General features: G+C 50.0%; 2 protein-coding genes and 1 long non-coding RNA gene across 53 annotated transcripts in view; all 3 read right to left on the reverse strand.

Moving 5' to 3' along the window:
* Positions 1–303: 303 nt before the first annotated feature.
* Positions 304–6,873, reverse strand: LOC127927191 (uncharacterized). 40 transcript variants are annotated; one of them, XR_008126557.1, is made up of 14 exons: positions 6,299–6,873; positions 5,920–6,001; positions 5,087–5,785; positions 4,758–4,840; positions 4,378–4,459; positions 3,966–4,048; positions 3,776–3,842; positions 2,820–2,860; positions 1,999–2,408; positions 1,629–1,833; positions 1,382–1,463; positions 1,248–1,340; positions 838–878; positions 304–621 (listed from the first exon to the last, which is right to left on the reverse strand). It is a non-coding gene; the product is annotated as an uncharacterized LOC127927191 (long non-coding RNA). The 40 variants fall into 40 exon arrangements; XR_008126567.1 differs by having other exon boundaries at positions 1,999–2,080; positions 2,779–2,860; positions 3,966–4,007; positions 4,378–4,500; XR_008126568.1 differs by having other exon boundaries at positions 1,999–2,080; positions 2,779–2,860; positions 3,966–4,007; positions 4,419–4,541.
* A 2,299-nt stretch (positions 6,874–9,172) lies between these two features.
* The window catches only part of LOC118379151 (actin-related protein 2-A-like), a 23,684-nt gene continuing 12,644 nt past the window's right edge, over positions 9,173–20,212 (reverse strand). The window contains exons 6-9 of the mRNA XM_052513107.1: positions 18,152–18,301; positions 12,456–12,463; positions 11,902–12,034; positions 9,173–11,486 (exon numbers count right to left, since the gene is read on the reverse strand). Of these exons, the coding sequence (XP_052369067.1) occupies positions 11,316–11,486; positions 11,902–12,034; positions 12,456–12,463; positions 18,152–18,301 (462 nt within the window). The 3' untranslated portion in view covers positions 9,173–11,315. The remainder of the gene's footprint in view (positions 11,487–11,901; positions 12,035–12,455; positions 12,464–18,151; positions 18,302–20,212) is intronic.
* On the reverse strand, positions 15,753–18,468 carry LOC127927190 (melanoma-associated antigen E1-like). Of its 12 annotated transcripts, none has more exons than XR_008126535.1 (4): positions 17,871–18,450; positions 17,198–17,233; positions 16,974–17,045; positions 15,753–16,463 (listed from the first exon to the last, which is right to left on the reverse strand). XR_008126535.1 is itself a non-coding variant. In XM_052513122.1 (4 exons), the coding sequence occupies exons 1-4, from the start codon at positions 18,242–18,244 to the stop codon at positions 16,294–16,296; spliced, it is 903 nt and encodes a 300-aa protein (XP_052369082.1). In that variant the 5' UTR covers positions 18,245–18,461; the 3' UTR covers positions 15,753–16,293. The 12 variants fall into 12 exon arrangements, 8 of the variants coding, with proteins under 8 accessions (XP_052369082.1, XP_052369077.1, XP_052369078.1 ...); XR_008126532.1 differs by having other exon boundaries at positions 15,753–16,593; XM_052513122.1 differs by having other exon boundaries at positions 15,753–16,715; positions 17,198–17,462; positions 18,101–18,461.

A 20,212-nucleotide genomic window follows, 5' to 3' on the forward strand; every position in this document is an offset into this window, starting at 1 on the left:
AAGCGTCTGGTGTACCATCGCGTCAAACTTCGTAAGCCAATGCAGAAAGTCTGGGGGTCGAGGTTCGTCTCCTCCACTCCTGAAGTATGTCATCAGTCCTGGGTTAAGAGTTGTGTGTGTGTGTGTTCCGACCTTCACTCTGTGGTGGAAGCTAAACCAAAAGCTGCCGTCTGTCTCCGTCTCTGGTAAAACAGTCCCACGGCCGTGTCCCAAGCCCACATCATAGTAACATGGGCAGAACATGCCTGTCCCAAGCCCACATCATAGTAACATGGGCAGAACCTGCCTGTCCCAAGCCCACATCATAGTAACATGGGCAGAACCTGCCTGTCCCAAGCCCACATCATAGTAACATGGGCAGAACCTGCCTGTCCCAAGCCCACATCATAGTAACATGGGCAGAACCTGCCTGTCCCAAGCCCACATCATAGTAACATGGGCAGAACCTGCCTGTCCCAAGCCCACATCATAGTAACATGGGCAGAACCTGCCTGTCCCAAACCCACATCAAGCCCACATCAAAGTAACATGGGCAGAACCTGCCTGTCCCAAGCCCACATCATAGTAACATGGGCAGAACCTGCCTGTCCCAAGCCCACATCAAAGTAACATGGGCAGAACCTGCCTGTCCCAAACCCACATCAAGCCCACATCAAAGTAACATGGGCAGAAGCTGCCTGTCCAAAGCCCACATCATAGTAACATGGGCAGAACCTGCCTGTCCCAAGCCCACATCAAAGTAACATGGGCAGAACCTGCCTGTCCCAAGCCCACATCATAGTAACATGAGCAGAACCTGCCTGTCCCAAGCCCACATCATAGTAACATGGGCAGAACCTGCCTGTCCCAAGCCCACATCATAGTAACATGAGCAGAACCTGCCTGTCCCAAGCCCACATCATAGTAACATGGGCAGAACCTGCCTGTCCCAAGCCCACATCATAGTAACATGGGCAGAACCTGCCTGTCCCAAGCCCACATCATAGTAACATGGGCAGAACCTGCCTGTCCCAAGCCCACATCATAGTAACATGGGCAGAACCTGCCTGTCCAAAGCCCACATCATAGTAACATGGGCAGAACCTGCCTGTCCCAAGCCCACATCATAGTAACATGGGCAGAACCTGCCTGTCCCAAGCCCACATCATAGTAACATGGGCAGAACCTGCCTGTCCCAAGCCCACATCATAGTAACATGGGCAGAACCTGCCTGTCCCAAGCCCACATCATAGTAACATGGGCAGAACCTGCCTGTCCCAAGCCCACATCATAGTAACATGGGCAGAACCTGCCTGTCCCAAACCCACATCAAGCCCACATCAAAGTAACATGGGCAGAACCTGCCTGTCCCAAGCCCACATCAAAGTAACATGGGCAGAACCTGCCTGTCCCAAGCCCACATCATAGTAACATGGGCAGAACCTGCCTGTCCCAAGCCCACATCAAAGTAACATGGGCAGAACCTGCCTGTCCCAAGCCCACATCATAGTAACATGGGCAGAACCTGCCTGTCCCAAGCCCACATCATAGTAACATGGGCAGAACCTGCCTGTCCAAAGCCCACATCATAGTAACATGGGCAGAACCTGCCTGTCCCAAGCCCACATCAAAATTTACATGGGCAGAACCTGCCTGTCCCAAGCCCACATCATAGTAACATGAGCAGAACCTGCCTGTCCCAAGCCCACATCATAGTAACATGGGCAGAACCTGCCTGTCCCAAGCCCACATCATAGTAACATGGGCAGAACCTGCCTGTCCAAAGCCCACATCAAAGTAACATGGGCAGAACCTGCCTGTCCCAAGCCCACATCATAGTAACATGGGCAGAACCTGCCTGTCCCAAGCCCACATCATAGTAACATGGGCAGAACCTGCCTGTCCCAAGCCCACATCAAAATTAACATGGGCAGAACCTGCCTGTCCCAAGCCCACATCATAGTAACATGAGCAGAACCTGCCTGTCCCAAGCCCACGTCATAGTAACATGGGCAGAACCTGCCTGTCCCAAGCCCACATCATAGTAACATGGGCAGAACCTGCCTGTCCAAAGCCCACATCAAAGTAACATGGGCAGAACCTGCCTGTCCCAAGCCCACATCATAGTAACATGGGCAGAACCTGCCTGTCCCAAGCCCACATCATAGTAACATGGGCAGAACCTGCCTGTCCAAAGCCCACATCATAGTAACATGGGCAGAACCTGCCTGTCCCAAGCCCACATCAAAGTAACATGGGCAGAACCTGCCTGTCCCAAGCCCACATCATAGTAACATGAGCAGAACCTGCCTGTCCCAAGCCCACATCATAGTAACATGGGCAGAACCTGCCTGTCCCAAGCCCACATCATAGTAACATGGGCAGAACCTGCCTGTCCCAAGTCCACATCATAGTAACATGGGCAGAACCTGCCTATCCCAAGCCCACATCATAGTAACATGGGCAGAACCTGCCTGTCCCAAGCCCACATCATAGTAACATGGGCAGAACCTGCCTGTCCCAAGCCCACATCATAGTAACATGGGCAGAACCTGCCTGTCCCAAGCCCACATCATAGTAACATGGGCAGAACCTGCCTGTCCCAAGCCCACATCATAGTAACATGGGCAGAACCTGCCTGTCCAAAGCCCACATCATAGTAACATGGACAGAACCTGCCTATCCCAAGCCCACATCATAGTAACATGGGCAGAACCCTGCCTGTCCCAAGCCCACATCAAAGTAACATGGGCAGAACCTGCCTGTCCCAAGTCCACATCAAAGTAACATGGGCAGAACCTGCCTGTCCCAAGCCCACATCAAAGTAACATGGGCAGAACCTGCCTGTCCCAAGTCCACATCAAAGTAACATGGGCAGAACCTGCCTGTCCCAAGCCCACATCATAGTAACATGGGCAGAACCTGCCTGTCCCAAGCCCACATCATAGTAACATGGGCAGAACCTGCCTGTCCCAAGCCCACATCATAGTAACATGGGCAGAACCTGCCTGTCCCAAGCCCACATCATAGTAACATGGGCAGAACCTGCCTGTCCCAAGCCCACATCAAGTAACATGGGCAGAACCTGCCTATCCCAAGCCAACATCATAGTAACATGGGCAGAACCTGCCTGTCCCAAGCCCACATCAAAGTAACATGGGCAGAACCTGCCTGTCCCAAGTCCACATCAAAGTAACATGGGCAGAACTTGCCTGTCCCAAGCCCACATCATAGTAACATGGGCAGAACCCACATCATAGTAACATGGGCAGAACCCTGCCTGTCCCAAGTCCACATCATAGTAACATGGGCAGAACCCACATCATAGTAACATGGGCAGAACCCTGCCTGTCCCAAGCCCACATCATAGTAACATGGGCAGAAACATCATAGTAACATGGGCAGAACCCACATCATAGTAACATGGGCAGAACCCACATCATAGTAACATGGGCAGAACCCACATCATAGTAACATGGGCAGAACCCTGCCTGTCCCAAGCCCACATCATAGTAACATGGGCAGAACCCACATCATAGTAACATGGGCAGAACCTGCCTGTCCCAAGTCCACATCAAAGTAACATGGGCAGAACTTGCCTGTCCCAAGCCCACATCATAGTAACATGGGCAGAACCCACATCATAGTAACATGGGCAGAACCCACATCATAGTAACATGGGCAGAACCTGCCTGTCCCAAGTCCACATCAAAGTAACATGGGCAGAACTTGCCTGTCCCAAGCCCACATCATAGTAACATGGGCAGAACCCACATCATGGTAACATGGGCAGAACTTGCCTGTCCCAAGCCCACATCATAGTAACATGGGCAGAACCCACATCATGGTAACATGGGCAGAACCTGCCTGTCCCAAGCCCACATCATAGTAACATGGGCAGAACCTGCCTGTCCCAAGCCCACATCATAGTAACATGGGCAGAACCTGCCTGTCCCAAGCCCACATCATAGTAACATGGGCAGAACCTGCCTGTCCCAAGCCCACATCATAGTAACATGGGCAGAACCCTGCCTGTCCCAAGCCCACATCAAAGTAACATGGGCAGAACCTGCCTGTCCCAAGTCCACATCAAAGTAACATGGGCAGAACTTGCCTGTCCCAAGCCCACATCATAGTAACATGGGCAGAACCTGCCTGTCCAAAGCCCACATCATAGTAACATGGGCAGAACCTGCCTGTCCCAAGCCCACATCATAGTAACATGGGCAGAACCCTGCCTGTCCCAAGCCCACATCAAAGTAACATGGGCAGAACCTGCCTGTCCCAAGCCCACATCATAGTAACATGGGCAGAACCTGCCTGTCCCAAGCCCACATCATAGTAACATGGGCAGAACCTGCCTGTCCCAAGCCCACATCATAGTAACATGGGCAGAACCTGCCTGTCCCAAGCCCACATCAAAGTAACATGGGCAGAACCTGCCTGTCCCAAGCCCACATCAAAGTAACATGGGCAGAACCTGCCTGTCCCAAGCCCACATCAAAGTAACATGGGCAGAACCTGCCTGTCCCAAGCCCACATCAAAGTAACATGGGCAGAACCTGCCTGTCCCAAGCCCACATCATAGTAACATGGGCAGAACCCACATCATAGTAACATGGGCAGAACCTGCCTGTCCCAAGTCCACATCATAGTAACATGGGCAGAACCTGCCTGTCCAAAGCCCACATCATAGTAACATGGGCAGAACCTGCCTGTCCAAAGCCCACATCATAGTAACATGGGCAGAACCCACATCATGGTAACATGGGCAGAACCTGCCTGTCCCAAGCCCACATCATAGTAACATGGGCAGAACCCTGCCTGTCCCAAGCCCACATCAAAGTAACATGGGCAGAACCTGCCTGTCCCAAGTCCACATCAAAGTAACATGGGCAGAACTTGCCTGTCCCAAGCCCACATCATAGTAACATGGGCAGAACCTGCCTGTCCAAAGCCCACATCATAGTAACATGGGCAGAACCTGCCTGTCCAAAGCCCACATCATAGTAACATGGGCAGAACCTGCCTGTCCCAAGCCCACATCAAAGTAACATGGGCAGAACCTGCCTGTCCCAAGCCCACATCATAGTAACATGGGCAGAACCTGCCTGTCCCAAGCCCACATCAAAGTAACATGGGCAGAACCTGCCTGTCCCAAGCCCACATCAAAGTAACATGGGCAGAACCTGCCTGTCCCAAGCCCACATCATAGTAACATGGGCAGAACCTGCCTGTCCAAAGCCCACATCATAGTAACATGGGCAGAACCTGCCTGTCCAAAGCCCACATCATAGTAACATGGGCAGAACCTGCCTGTCCCAAGCCCACATCAAAGTAACATGGGCAGAACCTGCCTGTCCCAAGCCCACATCATAGTAACATGGGCAGAACCTGCCTGTCCCAAGCCCACATCAAAGTAACATGGGCAGAACCCTGCCTGTCCCAAGCCCACATCAAAGTAACATGGGCAGAACCCTGCCTGTCCCAAGCCCACATCAAAGTAACATGGGCAGAACCTGCCTGTCCCAAGCCCACATCATAGTAACATGGGCAGAACCTGCCTGTCCCAAGCCCACATCAAAGTAACATGGGCAGAACCTGCCTGTCCCAAGCCCACATCATAGTAACATGGGCAGAACCTGCCTGTCCCAAGCCCACATCATAGTAACATGGGCAGAACCTGCCTGTCCCAAGCCCACATCAAAGTAACATGGGCAGAACCTGCCTGTCCCAAGCCCACATCATAGTAACATGGGCAGAACCTGCCTGTCCCAAGCCCACATCATAGTAACATGGGCAGAACCTGCCTGTCCAAAGCCCACATCATAGTAACATGGGCAGAACCCACATCATAGTAACATGGGCAGAACCTGCCTGTCCCAAACCCACATCATAGTAACATGGGCAGAACCCACATCATAGTAACATGGGCAGAACCTGCCTGTCCCAAGTCCACATCATAGTAACATGGGCAGAACCTGCCTGTCCAAAGCCCACATCATAGTAACATGGGCAGAACCTGCCTATCCCAAGTCCACATCATAGTAACATGGGCAGAACCTGCCTGTCCAAAGCCCACATCATAGTAACATGGGCAGAAACCTGTCCAAAGCCCACATCATGTAACATCATATAGTAACATGGGCAGAACCTGCCTGTCCCAAGCCCACATCATAGTAACATGGGCAGAACCCTGCCTGTCCCAAGCCCACATCAAAGTAACATGGGCAGAACCTGCCTGTCCCAAGTCCACATCAAAGTAACATGGGCAGAACTTGCCTGTCCCAAGCCCACATCATAGTAACATGGGCAGAACCTGCCTGTCCAAAGCCCACATCATAGTAACATGGGCAGAACCTGCCTGTCCCAAGCCCACATCATAGTAACATGGGCAGAACCTGCCTGTCCCAAGCCCACATCAAAGTAACATGGGCAGAACCTGCCTGTCCCAAGCCCACATCATAGTAACATGGGCAGAACCTGCCTGTCCCAAGCCCACATCAAAGTAACATGGGCAGAACCTGCCTGTCCCAAACCCACATCATAGTAACATGGGCAGAACCTGCCTGTCCCAAGCCCACATCATAGTAACATGGGCAGAACCTGCCTGTCCCAAGCCCACATCATAGTAACATGGGCAGAACCTGCCTGTCCCAAACCCACATCATAGTAACATGGGCAGAACCCACATCATAGTAACATGGGCAGAACCTGCCTGTCCCAAGCCCACATCAAAGTTAATCTCTCTGAAATATGGTTGATTCAAGGGAAGTGTTTGTCATGTCTTTGGTCACATTCAAGTGGGTCAAACAAAAACATTGTAATGATTGGTTGACATTAGAGCCTCCTACCATGCAGGCAGCCTCCCACCATCCAGGCAGCCTCCCACCATGCAGGCAGCCTCCCACCATCCAGGCAGCCTCCCACCATCCAGGCAGCCTCCCACCATGCAGGCAGCCTCCCACCATCCAGGCAGCCTCCCACCATGCAGGCAGCCTCCCACCATCCAGGCAGCCTCCCACCACGCAGGCAGCCTCCCACCATCCAGGCAGCCTCCCACCATCCAGGCAGCCTCCCACCATCCAGGCAGCCTCCCACCACGCAGGCAGCCTCCCACCATCCAGGCAGCCTCCCACCATCCAGGCAGCCTCCCACCATCCAGGCAGCCTCCCACCATGCAGGCAGCCTCCCACCATCCAGGCAGCCTCCCACCATCCAGGCAGCCTCCCACCACGCAGGCAGCCTCCCACCATCCAGGCAGCCTCCCACCATCCAGGCAGCCTCCCACCATCCAGGCAGCCTCCCACCATCCAGGCAGCCTCCCACCATCCAGGCAGCCTCCCACCATCCAGGCAGCCTCCCACCATGCAGGCAGGCGATGGCTGCAGGATGAAGTTGGTGAAGAGCTACTGCAGAAACTTACTGCGGTTGACATGTAGGCGCAAGTGGGACCATGTTTATCCACATAACTTTGAAAGGCACTTGACAAAAACGAATCCGCATCGAACGCGCCCAATGGAGATCGCTTCGGGACTAATAACCCTGGTCTCAAATTGAGCCAAAATCACTGTCCTGAAAACTATTCACACCGAGAGCAGCCTGGTTCTCTTCAGTTTCGTGCCTACTGAACAGTACATGGACAAGAGAGAAGGGTCAACAGAGGGGAGTCAGGGGGACTGAGATCGGGGTCATGTTCATTATGGCACATCATAGCAAAACAGAATACGAAAAACAAACGTTTATTGGACAACTTCAGGCCGTTTTCGATCGGTTTTCTTCCATGTGATGCCAAATGAACACAACCCAGGAGTGTCAGTCAGGAGGTGTGAGATCTGTATTTGAGACCAGAAGATACAGCCTTTTTCGTCTGGTGGTGTTAAAGAATTAGTTTAACCACGTTTACCTTTCCTCAGGCTTGTTCAACATTACAGGCTGACTGATCTACACAGAACCTTGCATCATAAATATCTACTTCATTGTTCATTTGTAGAGAAGTCAGTCACATTAGGGTTTTGATCCTCGAGAACACGGCCCTCCTCCAATTCAGTCCCTCTGCTCTGGGCTCAGTTCCTCCTCTCTCCTCTCCCTTTTGTCTTTTTCCCTAAGTGCTACTTTGTTTATGGACTAGAAATTGCTTCCTTCCTTCCTCCGGCAGCTCGCCCCCCTGGGGCCGGTGTGTGTTGTATTTACCACGGGGATGACCTATAAACCCATATATGACGGAAGTAATAATGCTCCCGTCTCTCTCCTGTCCCATTCTACTTTGGACACCATTTTGAGATCTCTGGGTCCACCTCAAGTCATAAGTGGCTTCTTTTTAATAATATAGATGATGCCTCTCGCTCTCCTTTGGAGAATGATCAGAGTTATGTCTGATGTTTCCGTGGTCGGAGGAGATGGGAAGGTCACCCCCTCTGCTGTTAACCTTTCGGTCTGTTTTGTCCATCAGAAGATAGAGCCACACAACAAGAAATTACTTATAAATCCATGACTTTATTTAAATCAGCGCCGTTCGGCAGTTACACGATGAACAATAAGAAAATAAAAAGACAGAAACGTCAAATGAAAACATGAAAGATCCAGATAACAATCACTGCTCTTGGCACTGGATAGAACATTAATGAAAACAACATATTATATTAGGCTTGTGTTGGGGGGGGGTCTCCAGGGGGTCCAACATACATCATGCTGTGATGGTGAGAGCCGGACTAGTGAACTTAAATACCAGCTTTTTACTACGTCTCAGAGGACATGTTCCAGGCTGATTACGCTTCAGTGGCTGGATAGGTGTTTAACCTATCAGCTGACCACATCTCAGTCCAGTTAACCAGACAGATTAAGTCTGGTACCTGATTCAAAATGCATTCCAATGAAAAATCTCCATGGAAAATGTTTAGTCCAGGACAAATCTGTGTCTGGGAAACAGATACCACAGGATGTAGCAATCTGATACCCGACTGAAGTCCATGACGTGGTATATAACCATTGGTTGTTGTGTGGTGTGACTGTATAGTCAATCTGATACCCGACTGTGAAGTCCATGACGTGGTATATAACCATTGGTTGTTGTGTGGTGGACTGTATCTGGTATAGAACCATTGGTTGTTGGTGTGTGTATAGTCAATCTGTGACTGAAGTCCATGACGTGGTATATAACCATTGGTTGTTGTGTGGTGTGACTGTATAGTCAATCTGATACCCGACTGTGAAGTCCATGACGTGGTATATAACCATTGGTTGTTGTGTGGTGTGACTGTATAGTCAATCTGATACCCGACTGTGAAGTCCATGACGTGGTATATAACCATTGGTTGTTGTGTGCAGCTCGACTGGAACAGACCTAATAAGTACAACTTTCAGATTGAACCATGTTTTTATATATCATGACCCTCACACAACCCGACTCTTGAACCCCCGACCTTCGAACCCCACAACCGTCACTAAGGTCATAAGGGGGTCAGATAATCCCTGATAATCATCATCATCATCAATTCTTCATTAAAAACAAGGAGGAATTTTCATATGACATATGCACCGTTTTAAAATGGTCGTGCACCACAAAAAATACAATGATGTAAAAAATCAAATAAAAATGTAAGGTGATGAGGATCTGTACACATCCAACAGAAGAATCAAGACATCCCTCTCCCAAAAACAGAAATGAATAAATCATGATATACAAAACATCATAGAAAAACATGATCAGTTCTCCATGAATAATAGGTTTGTGTGTATACTGGACTGGCTAATGTCTGTTTGAGATGCATCCTGATTGGGACGTCCTAGAAAACGTATGGTAGGTTGCCTCTAAATAACCACAGATTTGGGATCAGTCAAACCTAACCGTACCCTGACCTTAAAGGACCTGTGCAGTCAAAAAAAAGTGATTTACTTGGTTTAAAAAAAAAATTATAATCCATTTCCATATTATGAGGATGGAATAATACTGTGAAAATGTTAAAATGACGATGATGCTCTTTTAGTGTAAGAGCTGTTTGAAAAGACTGCCTGAAACTTCAGCCTGTTTTGGTGTCCACAAGTTCATCTGACTCTGGGAAAGTAGAACAAAAATAATTGCCAAAATCTCACACTATCCCTTTAACCACTTGGGCAATGAGATACCATCTGACCCTGCATCAGCGAATAGGGACAGCTTTTAGCTACTCCTTTATGATACCATCTGACCCTGCATCAGCGATTAGGGACAGCTTCTAGCTACTCCTTTATGATACCATCTGACCCTGCATCAGCGATTAGGGACAGCTTCTAGCGACTCCTTTATGATACCATCTGACCCTGCATCAGCGATTAGGGACAGCTTCTAGCGACTCCTTTATGATACCATCTGACCCTGCATCAGCGATTAGGGACAGCTTCTAGCTACTCCTTTATGATACCATCTGACCCTGCATCAGCGATTAGGGACAGCTTCTAGCGACTCCTTTATGATACCATCTGACCCTGCATCAGCGATGAGGGACAGCTTCTAGCGACTCCTTTATGATACCATCTGACCCTGCATCAGCGATTAGGGACAGCTTCTAGCTACTCCTTTATGAAGAGGACAGGGAAGTTTGAAGTGATTGGTAAGGAGAGGTTTAACTGTTCTAGGGGTGGGTCTCAATAGTCTAACGTTGTTCTCCTCGTCTGCATTAAGGTTGGGGACCATTCAGTTTTCACTTTCTTAAAAAAAAAAAATCTAAACTGAAATTGACCTCAACCCTGATCTGCACTAGTCTGGAAAAAAAATAGCATAGTGTGGAAATAGACTCCTTGACTAACTTTCCACCATATTGCTTTCACCGTGTTGTGAAAATGTGAATTTCTTTCTTCAGGAGACTTGATATTCACCGTGAACTCTACTACCAAAATTCCTACCAACCCTGAGCTAAACTATACTAGACCATCAGACGACAGGAGGAGAGGAGGAGGGCTGGTGTCCTGAACTCTACTACCAACCCTGAGCTAAACTATACTAGACCATCAGACGACAGGAGGAGAGGAGGAGGGCTGGAGGAGTGGTGTCCTGAACTCTACTACCAACCCTGAGCTAAACTATACTAGACCATCAGACGACAGGAGGAGAGGAGGAGGGCGTCATCACTCCCTACGGTGATGCCGTGATTCTGTTGTTTAGAACAGGAAGAAGGATAAATAGATATCTAGTCTAACATGGGGGAGGAAACCGTGTGTCTGTGTGTTTTACACATACACCATTCTAGGTGCTTCTCTATGATGACCCTTCAGTGTTTGGGTGAATATATGGATATTTATATGTTTGATTGTGTGTGTGTGTATGTGTGTGTGTGTGGTCTTTAACATTGTGGAGGTCTTTATCTGACAGTGACTCCCAGTTTCTCCAGCACCCTGACACCTTTCTCCTGGTACTCCTCCCTGGTCAGCCAGAAGTTATCTTTGTCCTTCATGATGTCCGCCAGCACGGCCCCGCCCAGGAACACCATGTGCTTACGCCGCGGCGGGTCCTCGATGCGGATCTTAAATTTCTACAGAGGGAGACGGGGGGGCAATTCAGCATTATGTCCGAGGGGAGGAGTTTGGCACAGGATGGATGAATCTTGACCTCATCATATAATGCCTAGTAATTCAGGATGCAAGGTGATTTGTAGAGCAGCGATTATATGCTCTACTTCTGTTGTGTACTATGAGCTGACTACTTAAGAGATGCTTCTTCTGTCTCCACCTAGTGGGTTAACTACAACACTGCACCATGTTGAGGAAGTGGGCCCTGTCCCAATACTTTTCAACATACATCCTTCCTCCCACCCTTCAGGTCCATTAGGGACCGGTTGGACCTTTAGACAGTTCATCATTGCAAATGACAATTTGTTATTGACTTACATTTACGAATAGAGAGTTTTAAATAAAAACAAAAATATATTTTAAAAGAGTTGTTCTCACCGAGAGTTTGTCCACGTCGCCTTTCAGCACGCGTTCCAGGTAGAGCTGTTTGAGCTCCCTCTCTAGTCGAGACGGAAGACCTGGATACATGGTGGACCCACCTGACAACACTATGTGTTTATAGAACTCAGACCTGAGAGAGAGGTAAGAGGTGGGGGCAGAGAGAGAGAGGTGAGAGGGTGGGGGGAGGGGGAGAGAGGTGAGATTAAAACAGGTGACGATAAAAAAAGTAGTGTGTGTGTGTGTGTATTGTCGGTCTGTGTGTGTGTGTGTATTGTCGGTCTGTGTGTGTGTGTGTATTGTCGGTCTGTGTGTGTGTATTGTCGGTCTGTGTGTGTATTGTCGGTGTGTGTGTGTGTGTATTGTCGGGTCTGTGTGTGTATTGTCGGTCTGTGTGTGTGTATTGTCGGTCTGTGTGTGTGTATTGTCGGTCTGTGTGTGTGTATTGTCGGTCTGTGTGTGTGTATTGTCGGTCTGTGTGTGTGTATTGTCGGTCTGTGTGTGTGTATTGTCGGTCTGTGTGTGTGTATTGTCGGTCTGTGTGTGTTAGTTACCTGGTGTCGATGTGTGTGTATTGATAGTGTCTGAAGTGTGTGTGTATTGTCGTTGTGAGATGGGGTGTGAACAAAGCCTCTGTGTGTGTGTCCCCTCCCATTGTCGGTCTCTGGGAGCTGGTATTGGGTCTGTGGGAGGGAGTCGGAGGGTGGGAGGTATTGGGGTCTGGAGGGAGGGAGTATTGTCGGTCTGTGTGTGTATTGTGGTCTGTGTGTGTATTGTCGGGTGTGTGTGTATTGTTGTCTGTGTGTGTGGTGTCGGTCTGTGTGTGTGTATTATCGGTTGATGATGTGTGTGTGTATTGTCGGTCTGTGTGTGTGTAAAACGTCGGTCTGTGTGTGTGTATGTCGGTTGTGTGTGTCTTTGTAGTCGGTCTGTGTGTGTGGTAAAGGTCTGTTCAGCTCATTGTCGGGTCTGTGTGTGTGTGCCCAGTCGGTCTGTGTGTGTGATATTGTCGGTCTGTGTGTGTGTATTGTCGGTCCCACCTGTGTGTATTGTCGGTCTCACACACATTGTCACACACTCTGTGTGTGTAGACGGTCTGTGTGTGTTTATAATCAGGTCTGTGTGTGTGTAAGAAGGTCTCATGGAGGTATTGTCCTACACTCTGTGTGTGTATTGTCAGGTCTGTCCTGGTTCCGGTCTGTGTCCACCGACATTAACATATAGAGTCTCCAGTGTTCAGCCTCCTGTGGTGTGGTGTGTATATCGGTCTGTGTGTGTGTCATCAGCTGGTCTGTGTGTGTGTATTATCAGGTCTGTGTGTACTCATCAGCTATTGTGTGGTCTGTGTGTGTCAGAGTGGTGTGGGTATATTCTGTTACTGTATTGTCGGTCAGAGTGTGTGTGTGTATTGTCGGTCTGTGTGTGTGTATTGCTCGGTCTGTGTGTGTGTATTTCTGTTACTCATGTGCTATTGTCAGAGTCTGTGTGTGTGTATTCTCGGTCTGTGTGTGTGTATTGTCGGTCTGTGTGTGTGTATATTCTGTTACTCATCAGCTGTGTATTGTCGGTCTGTGTGTGTGTATTGTCGGTCTGTGTGTCATTACCTGCTCAGATGTCTGCTGCATGGATAGTGTTGAAGATCAGCTGCCAGAGTCCTCTACGTGATGAGATGGGGCTGGAACAAATTCTGGAGTTACTCCTCCTGATCACCCTGAGTCTGGGAGCTGGAGGGATATTCTGGGAGGGATCAGCTCAGAGGGAGGGAGGGAGGGATTCTGGGAGGGATCAGCTTGAAAGTCAGAGGGTGGTGTGTGTATGTTGTTCAGGTTTACGTGTGGTGAATGTGTAGTAGTGTCTTGTTGATGATCACGTGTGGTGGTGAGTGTGTGTGTGCATTTACTGTAAAACGTCTTAATCTGTATTTTATGAGTTGTGTGTGTCTTTGTAGCTTGTGTGCGTGCGTGCGTAAAGGCTCAATTCAGCTCAGGCCGTGGGAGGAAGTTGAGAGCTGCCCAGCCACCGCCACCCTGTGGCCACAAAGGATATGATGTCACGCCCCCAGACACACTACCCACCTTGTGTGGTCTACATTCTGTTACTCACACACTCTAAGACGTGTGTGTTTTATAATCAGTTCCCTTCTTGTGAAAGAAGTGCAATATCATGGAGGAATATTCCACCTACACTCTGGAAGCTGCTCAGCACTTCCTGGTTCCTCTGAAGCTCCACTGACATTAACATATAGAGACCAATCCAGTGTTCAGCCTCCTGTGGTGTGGTGGTATATTCTGTTACTCATCAGCTGCTCAGAGTGGTGTGGTGGTATATTCTGTTACTCATCAGCTGCTCAGAGTGGTGTGGTGGTATATTCTGTTACTCATCAGCTGCTCAGAGTGGTGTGGTGGTATATTCTGTTACTCATCAGCTGCTCAGAGTGGTGTGGTGGTATATTCTGTTACTCATCAGCTGCTCAGAGTGGTGTGGTGGTATATTCTGTTACTCATCAGCTGCTCAGAGTGGTGTGGTGGTATATTCTGTTACTCATCAGCTGCTCAGAGTGGTGTGGTGGTATATTCTGTTACTCATCAGCTACTCAGAGTGGTGTGGTGGTATATTCTGTTACTCATCAGCTGCTCAGAGTTGTGTGGTGTGGTGGTATATTCTGTTACTCATCAGCTGCTCAGAGTTGTGTGGTGTGGTGGTATATTCTGTTACTCATCAGCTGCTCAGAGTTGTGTGGTGTGGTGGTATATTCTGTTACTCATCAGCTGCTCAGAGTCGTGTGGTAGTATATTCTGTTACTCATCAGCTACTCAGAGTGGTGTGGTGGTATATTCTGTTACTCATCAGCTGCTCAGAGTTGTGTGGTGGTATATTCTGTTACTCATCAGCTGCTCAGAGTGTGTGGTGTGGTGGTATATTCTGTTACTCATCAGCTGCTCAGAGTCGTGTGGTAGTATATTCTGTTACTCATCAGCTACTCAGAGTGGTGTGGTGGTATATTCTGTTACTCATCAGCTGCTCAGAGTTGTGTGGTGTGGTGGTATATTCTGTTACTCATCAGCTGCTCAGAGTCGTGTGGTGTGGTGGTATATTCTGTTACTCATCAGCTGCTCAGAGTCGTGTGGTGGTATATTCTGTTACTCATCAGCTGCTCAGAGTCGTGTGGTGTGGTGGTATATTCTGTTACTCATCAGCTGCTCAGAGTCGTGTGGTGGTATATTCTGTTACTCATCAGCTACTCAGTCGTGTGGTGGTATATTCTGATACTCATCAGCTACTCAGAGTCGTGTGGTGGTATATTCTGATACTCATCAGCTACTCAGAGTCGTGTGGTGTGGTGGTATATTATGTTACTCAGCTGCTCAGTCGTGTGGTGTGGTGGTATATTCTGTTACTCATCAGCTACTCAGAGTCGTGTGGTGTGGTGGTATATTCTGTTACTCATCAGCTACTCAGAGTCGTGTGGTGTGGTGGTATATTCTGTTACTCATCAGCTACTCAGAGTGGTGTGGTGGTATATTCTCAGAGTCGTGTGGTGTGGTGGTATATTCTGTTACTCATCAGCTACTCAGAGTGGTGTGGTGGTATATTCTCAGAGTCGTGTGGTGTGGTGGTATATTCTGTTACTCATCAGCTGCTCAGGTGTGGTGGTATATTCTCAGAGTCGTGTGGTGTGGTGGTATATTCTCAGAGTCGTGTGGTGTGGTGGTATATTCTCAGAGTCGTGTGGTGTGGTGGTATATTCTCAGAGTCGTGTGGTGTGGTGGTATATTCTCAGAGTCGTGTGGTGTGGTGGTATATTCTCAGAGTCGTGTGGTGTGGTGGTATATTCTCAGAGTCGTGTGGTGTGGTGTGGTGGTATATTCTCAGAGTCGTGTGGTGTGGTGGTATATTCTCAGAGTCGTGTGGTGGTATATTCTCAGAGTCGTGTGGTGTGGTGGTATATTCTCAGTCGTGTGGTGTGGTGGTATATTCTCAGAGTCGTGTGGTGTGGTGGTATATTCTCAGAGTCGTGTGGTGTGGTGGTATATTATCAGAGTCGTGTGGTGTGGTGGTATATTCTCAGAGTCGTGTGGTGGTATATTATCAGAGTCGTGTGGTGTGGTGGTATATTCTCAGTCGTGTGGTGTGGTGGTATATTCTCAGAGTCGTGTGGTGTGGTGGTATATTCTGTGGGGATCATTGGGGGGTTCTATGCACCATAAATGTGTTATTTTAGACTGAAGCTCCAGACAACAACAAAACAGCTGCTAAACGCTATTGATACTGGCCTGTTATTTAGGGTCCAAAAATGTGGTCCAAAAGTTCTGAATTGGTCACTAGGGGTCTATTTACACTGACCGTGCAGGACTCAACCAGCACAGAGGTTAGTTACTCACCTGGTACGACTCACCTGGTACTACTGACCTGGTACGACTCACCTGGTAGAACAGTGGTACTGACCTGGTAGGACAGTGGTACTGACCCAGTAGGACAGTGGTACTGACCTGGTAGGACTGACCCGGTAGGACAGTGGTACTGACCCGGTAGGACTGACCCAGTAGGACAGTGGTACTGATCTGGTAGGACTGACCCAGTAGGACAGTGGTACTGACCTGGTAGGACTGACCCGGTAGGACAGTGGTACTGACCCAGTAGGACAGTGGTACTGACCCGGTAGGACTGACCCAGTAGGACAGTGGTACTGATCTGGTAGGACTGACCCAGTAGGACAGTGGTACTGACCTGGTAGGACTGACCCGGTAGCACAGTGGTACTGATCTGGTAGGACTGACCCGGTAGCACAGTGGTACTGATCTGGTAGGACTGACCTGGTAGCACAGTGGTACTGATCTGGTAGGACTGACCCGGTAGGACAGTGGTACTGACCTGGTAGGACTGACCCAGTAGGACAGTGGTACTGACCCGGTAGGACTGACCCGGTAGGACTGACCCAGTAGGACAGTGGTACTGACCCGGTAGGACTGACCCAGTAGGACAGTGGTACTGACCTGGTAGGACTGACCCGGTAGGACTGACCCAGTAGGACAGTGGTACTGACCTGGTAGGACTGACCCGGTAGGACTGACCCGGTAGGACAGTGGTACTGACCTGGTAGGACTGACCCAGTAGGACAGTGGTACTGACCCGGTAGGACTGACCTGGTAGCACAGTGGTACTGACCCGGTAGGACTGACCCAGTAGGACAGTGGTACTGATCTGGTAGGACTGACCCAGTAGGACAGTGGTACTGACCTGGTAGGACTGACCCGGTAGGACAGTGGTACTGACCCAGTAGGACAGTGGTACTGACCCGGTAGGACTGACCCAGTAGGACAGTGGTACTGATCTGGTAGGACTGACCCAGTAGGACAGTGGTACTGACCTGGTAGGACTGACCCGGTAGCACAGTGGTACTGACCTGGTAGAACTGACCGGTAGGACTGACCCGGTAGCACAGTGGTACTGATCTGGTAGGACTGACCCGGTAGCACAGTGGTACTGATCTGGTAGGACTGACCTGGTAGCACAGTGGTACTGATCTGGTAGGACTGACCCGGTAGGACAGTGGTACTGACCTGGTAGGACTGACCCAGTAGGACAGTGGTACTGACTGACCCGGTAGCACAGTGGGACTGACCCGGTAGGACAGGACTGACCCAGTAGGACAGTGGTACTGACCTGGTAGGACTGACCCAGTAGGACAGTGGTACTGACCTGGTAGGACTGACCAGTAGGACAGTGGTTAGGACTGACCCAGTAGGACAGTGGTACTGACCTGGTAGGACTGACCCGGTAGGACTGACCCGGTAGGACAGTGGTACTGACCTGGTAGGACTGACCCGGTAGGACTGACCCAGTAGGACAGTGGTACTGACCCGGTAGGACTGACCCAGTAGGACAGTGGTACTGACCTGGTAGGACTGACCCAGTAGGACAGTGGTACTGACCCGGTAGGACTGACCCAGTAGGACAGTGGTACTGACCTGGTAGGACAGTGGTACTGACCTGGTAGGACTGACCCAGTAGGACAGTGGTACTGACCTGGTAGGACTGACCCAGTAGGACTGACCCAGTAGGACAGTGGTACTGACCTGGTAGGACTGACCCAGTAGGACAGTGGTACTGACCTGGTAGGACTGACCCAGTAGGACTGACCCAGTAGGACAGTGGTACTGACCTGGTAGGACTGACCCAGTAGGACAGTGGTACTGACCTGGTAGGACTGACCCGGTAGGACTGACCCAGTAGGAACAGTGGTACTGACCTGGTAGGACTCGACCAGCACGGTGGTCTCCAGAGCCAGTTTCTGCTCCTGTTCGATGTTGTAACCCACGTAGCACAGCTTCTCCTTCATCATCCGCACCGTCTCAAAGTCCGCAGAGTGGTTGAACGCATAGCCCCTCAGCAACAACAGCTGGAGATCAGAGAGGTGTTTCCACCAAGCTTATTAGGGAAAGGGGGATACCGTGTCAGTTGTACAACTGAAATGTGTCTTCCACATTTAACCCAACCCCTCTGAACCAACCCCTCTGAACCAACCCCTCTGAACCAACCCCTCTGAACCAACCCTCTGAACCAACCCCTCTGAACCAACCCCTCTGAACCAACCCCTCTGAACCAACCCTCTGAACCAGTGGGTTAAACTGCCTTGCTCAGTGGCAGAATGACAGATTTTTACCGTTAGCTTGGGGATTCGATCCAGCAACCTTTCGGTTACTGGCCCAACGCTCTAACCACTAGGCTACCTGCTGGTTACTGGCCCAACGCTCTAACCACTAGGCTACCTGCTGGTTACTGGCCCAACGCTCTAACCACTAGGCTACCTGCTGGTTACTGGCCCAACGCTCTAACCACTAGGCTACCTGCTGGTTACTGGCCCAACGCTCTAACCACTAGGCTACCTGCTGGTTACTGGCCCAACGCTCTAACCACTAGGCTACCTGCTGGTTACTGGCCCAACACTCTAACCACTAGGCTACCTGCTGGTTACTGGCCCAACGCTCTAACCACTAGGCTACCTGCTGGTTACTGGTCCAACACTCTAACCACTAGGCTACCTGCTGGTTACTGGTCCAACACTCAAACCACTAGGCTACCTGCTGGTTACTGGTCCAACACTCTAACCACTAGGCTACCTGCTGGTTACTGGTCCAACACTCTAACCACTAGGCTACCTGCTGGTTACTGGTCCAACACTCTAACCACTAGGCTACCTGCTGGTTACTGGCCCAACACTCTAACCACTAGGCTACCTGCTGGTTACTGGCCCAACGCTCTAACCACTAGGCTACCTGCTGGTTACTGGCCCAACGCTCTAACCACTAGGCTACCTGCTGGTTACTGGTCCAACACTCAAACCACTAGGCTACCTGCTGGTTACTGGTCCAACACTCTAACCACTAGGCTACCTGCTGGTTACTGGTCCAACACTCTAACCACTAGGCTACCTGCTGGTTACTGGTCCAACACTCTAACCACTAGGCTACCTGCTGGTTACTGGTCCAACACTCTAACCACTAGGCTACCTGCTGGTTACTGGCCCAACACTCTAACCACTAGGCTACCTGCTGGTTACTAGTCCAACACTCTAACCACTAGGCTACCTGCTGGTTACTGGTCCAACACTCAAACCACTAGGCTACCTGCTGGTTACTGGTCCAACACTCAAACCACTAGGCTACCTGCTGGTTACTGGTCCAACACTCTAACCACTAGGCTACCTGCTGGTTACTGGTCCAACACTAACCACTAGGCTACCTGTTGGTTACTGGCCCAATGCTCTAACCACTAGGCTACCTGCTGGTTACTGGTCCAACGCTATAACCACTAGGCTACCTGCTGGTTACTGGTCCAACACTCTAACCACTAGGCTACCTGCTGGTTACTGGTCCAACGCTCTAACCACTAGGCTACCTGTTGGTTACTGGCCCAATGCTCTAACCACTAGGCTACCTGTTGGTTACTGGTCCAACGCTCTAACCACTAGGCTACCTGCTGGTTACTGGTCCAATGCTATAACCACTAGGCTACCTGCTGGTTACTGGCCCAATGCTCTAACCACTAGACTACCTGCTGGTTACTGGTCCAACACTATAACCACTAGGCTACCTGTTGGTTACTGGTCCAATGCTCTAACCACTAGGCTACCTGCTGGTTACTGGCCCAATGCTCTAACCACTAGGCTACCTGCTGGTTACTGGTCCAACACTCTAACCACTAGGCTACCTGCTGGTTACTGGTCCAACGCTCTAACCACTAGGCTACCTGTTGGTTACTGGTCCAATGCTCTAACCACTAGGCTACCTGTTGGTTACTGGTCCAATGC

This window comes from Oncorhynchus keta, unplaced genomic scaffold (assembly GCF_023373465.1).
Source record: "Oncorhynchus keta strain PuntledgeMale-10-30-2019 unplaced genomic scaffold, Oket_V2 Un_contig_972_pilon_pilon, whole genome shotgun sequence".
Taxonomy (NCBI): domain Eukaryota; kingdom Metazoa; phylum Chordata; class Actinopteri; order Salmoniformes; family Salmonidae; genus Oncorhynchus; species Oncorhynchus keta.

Bases quoted from the DNA above. Each gene is read 5' to 3' on its own strand.
- LOC127927190 (XM_052513114.1), bottom strand. From the start codon at position 18,244: ATGATGAAGGAGAAGCTGTGCTACGTGGGTTACAACATCGAACAGGAG. The intron at 17,463-18,100 runs GTCAGTACCACT...CAGTCCTACCAG, and splicing joins TACCGGGTCAGTCCTACCAG to GTCAGTACCACTGTCCTACC.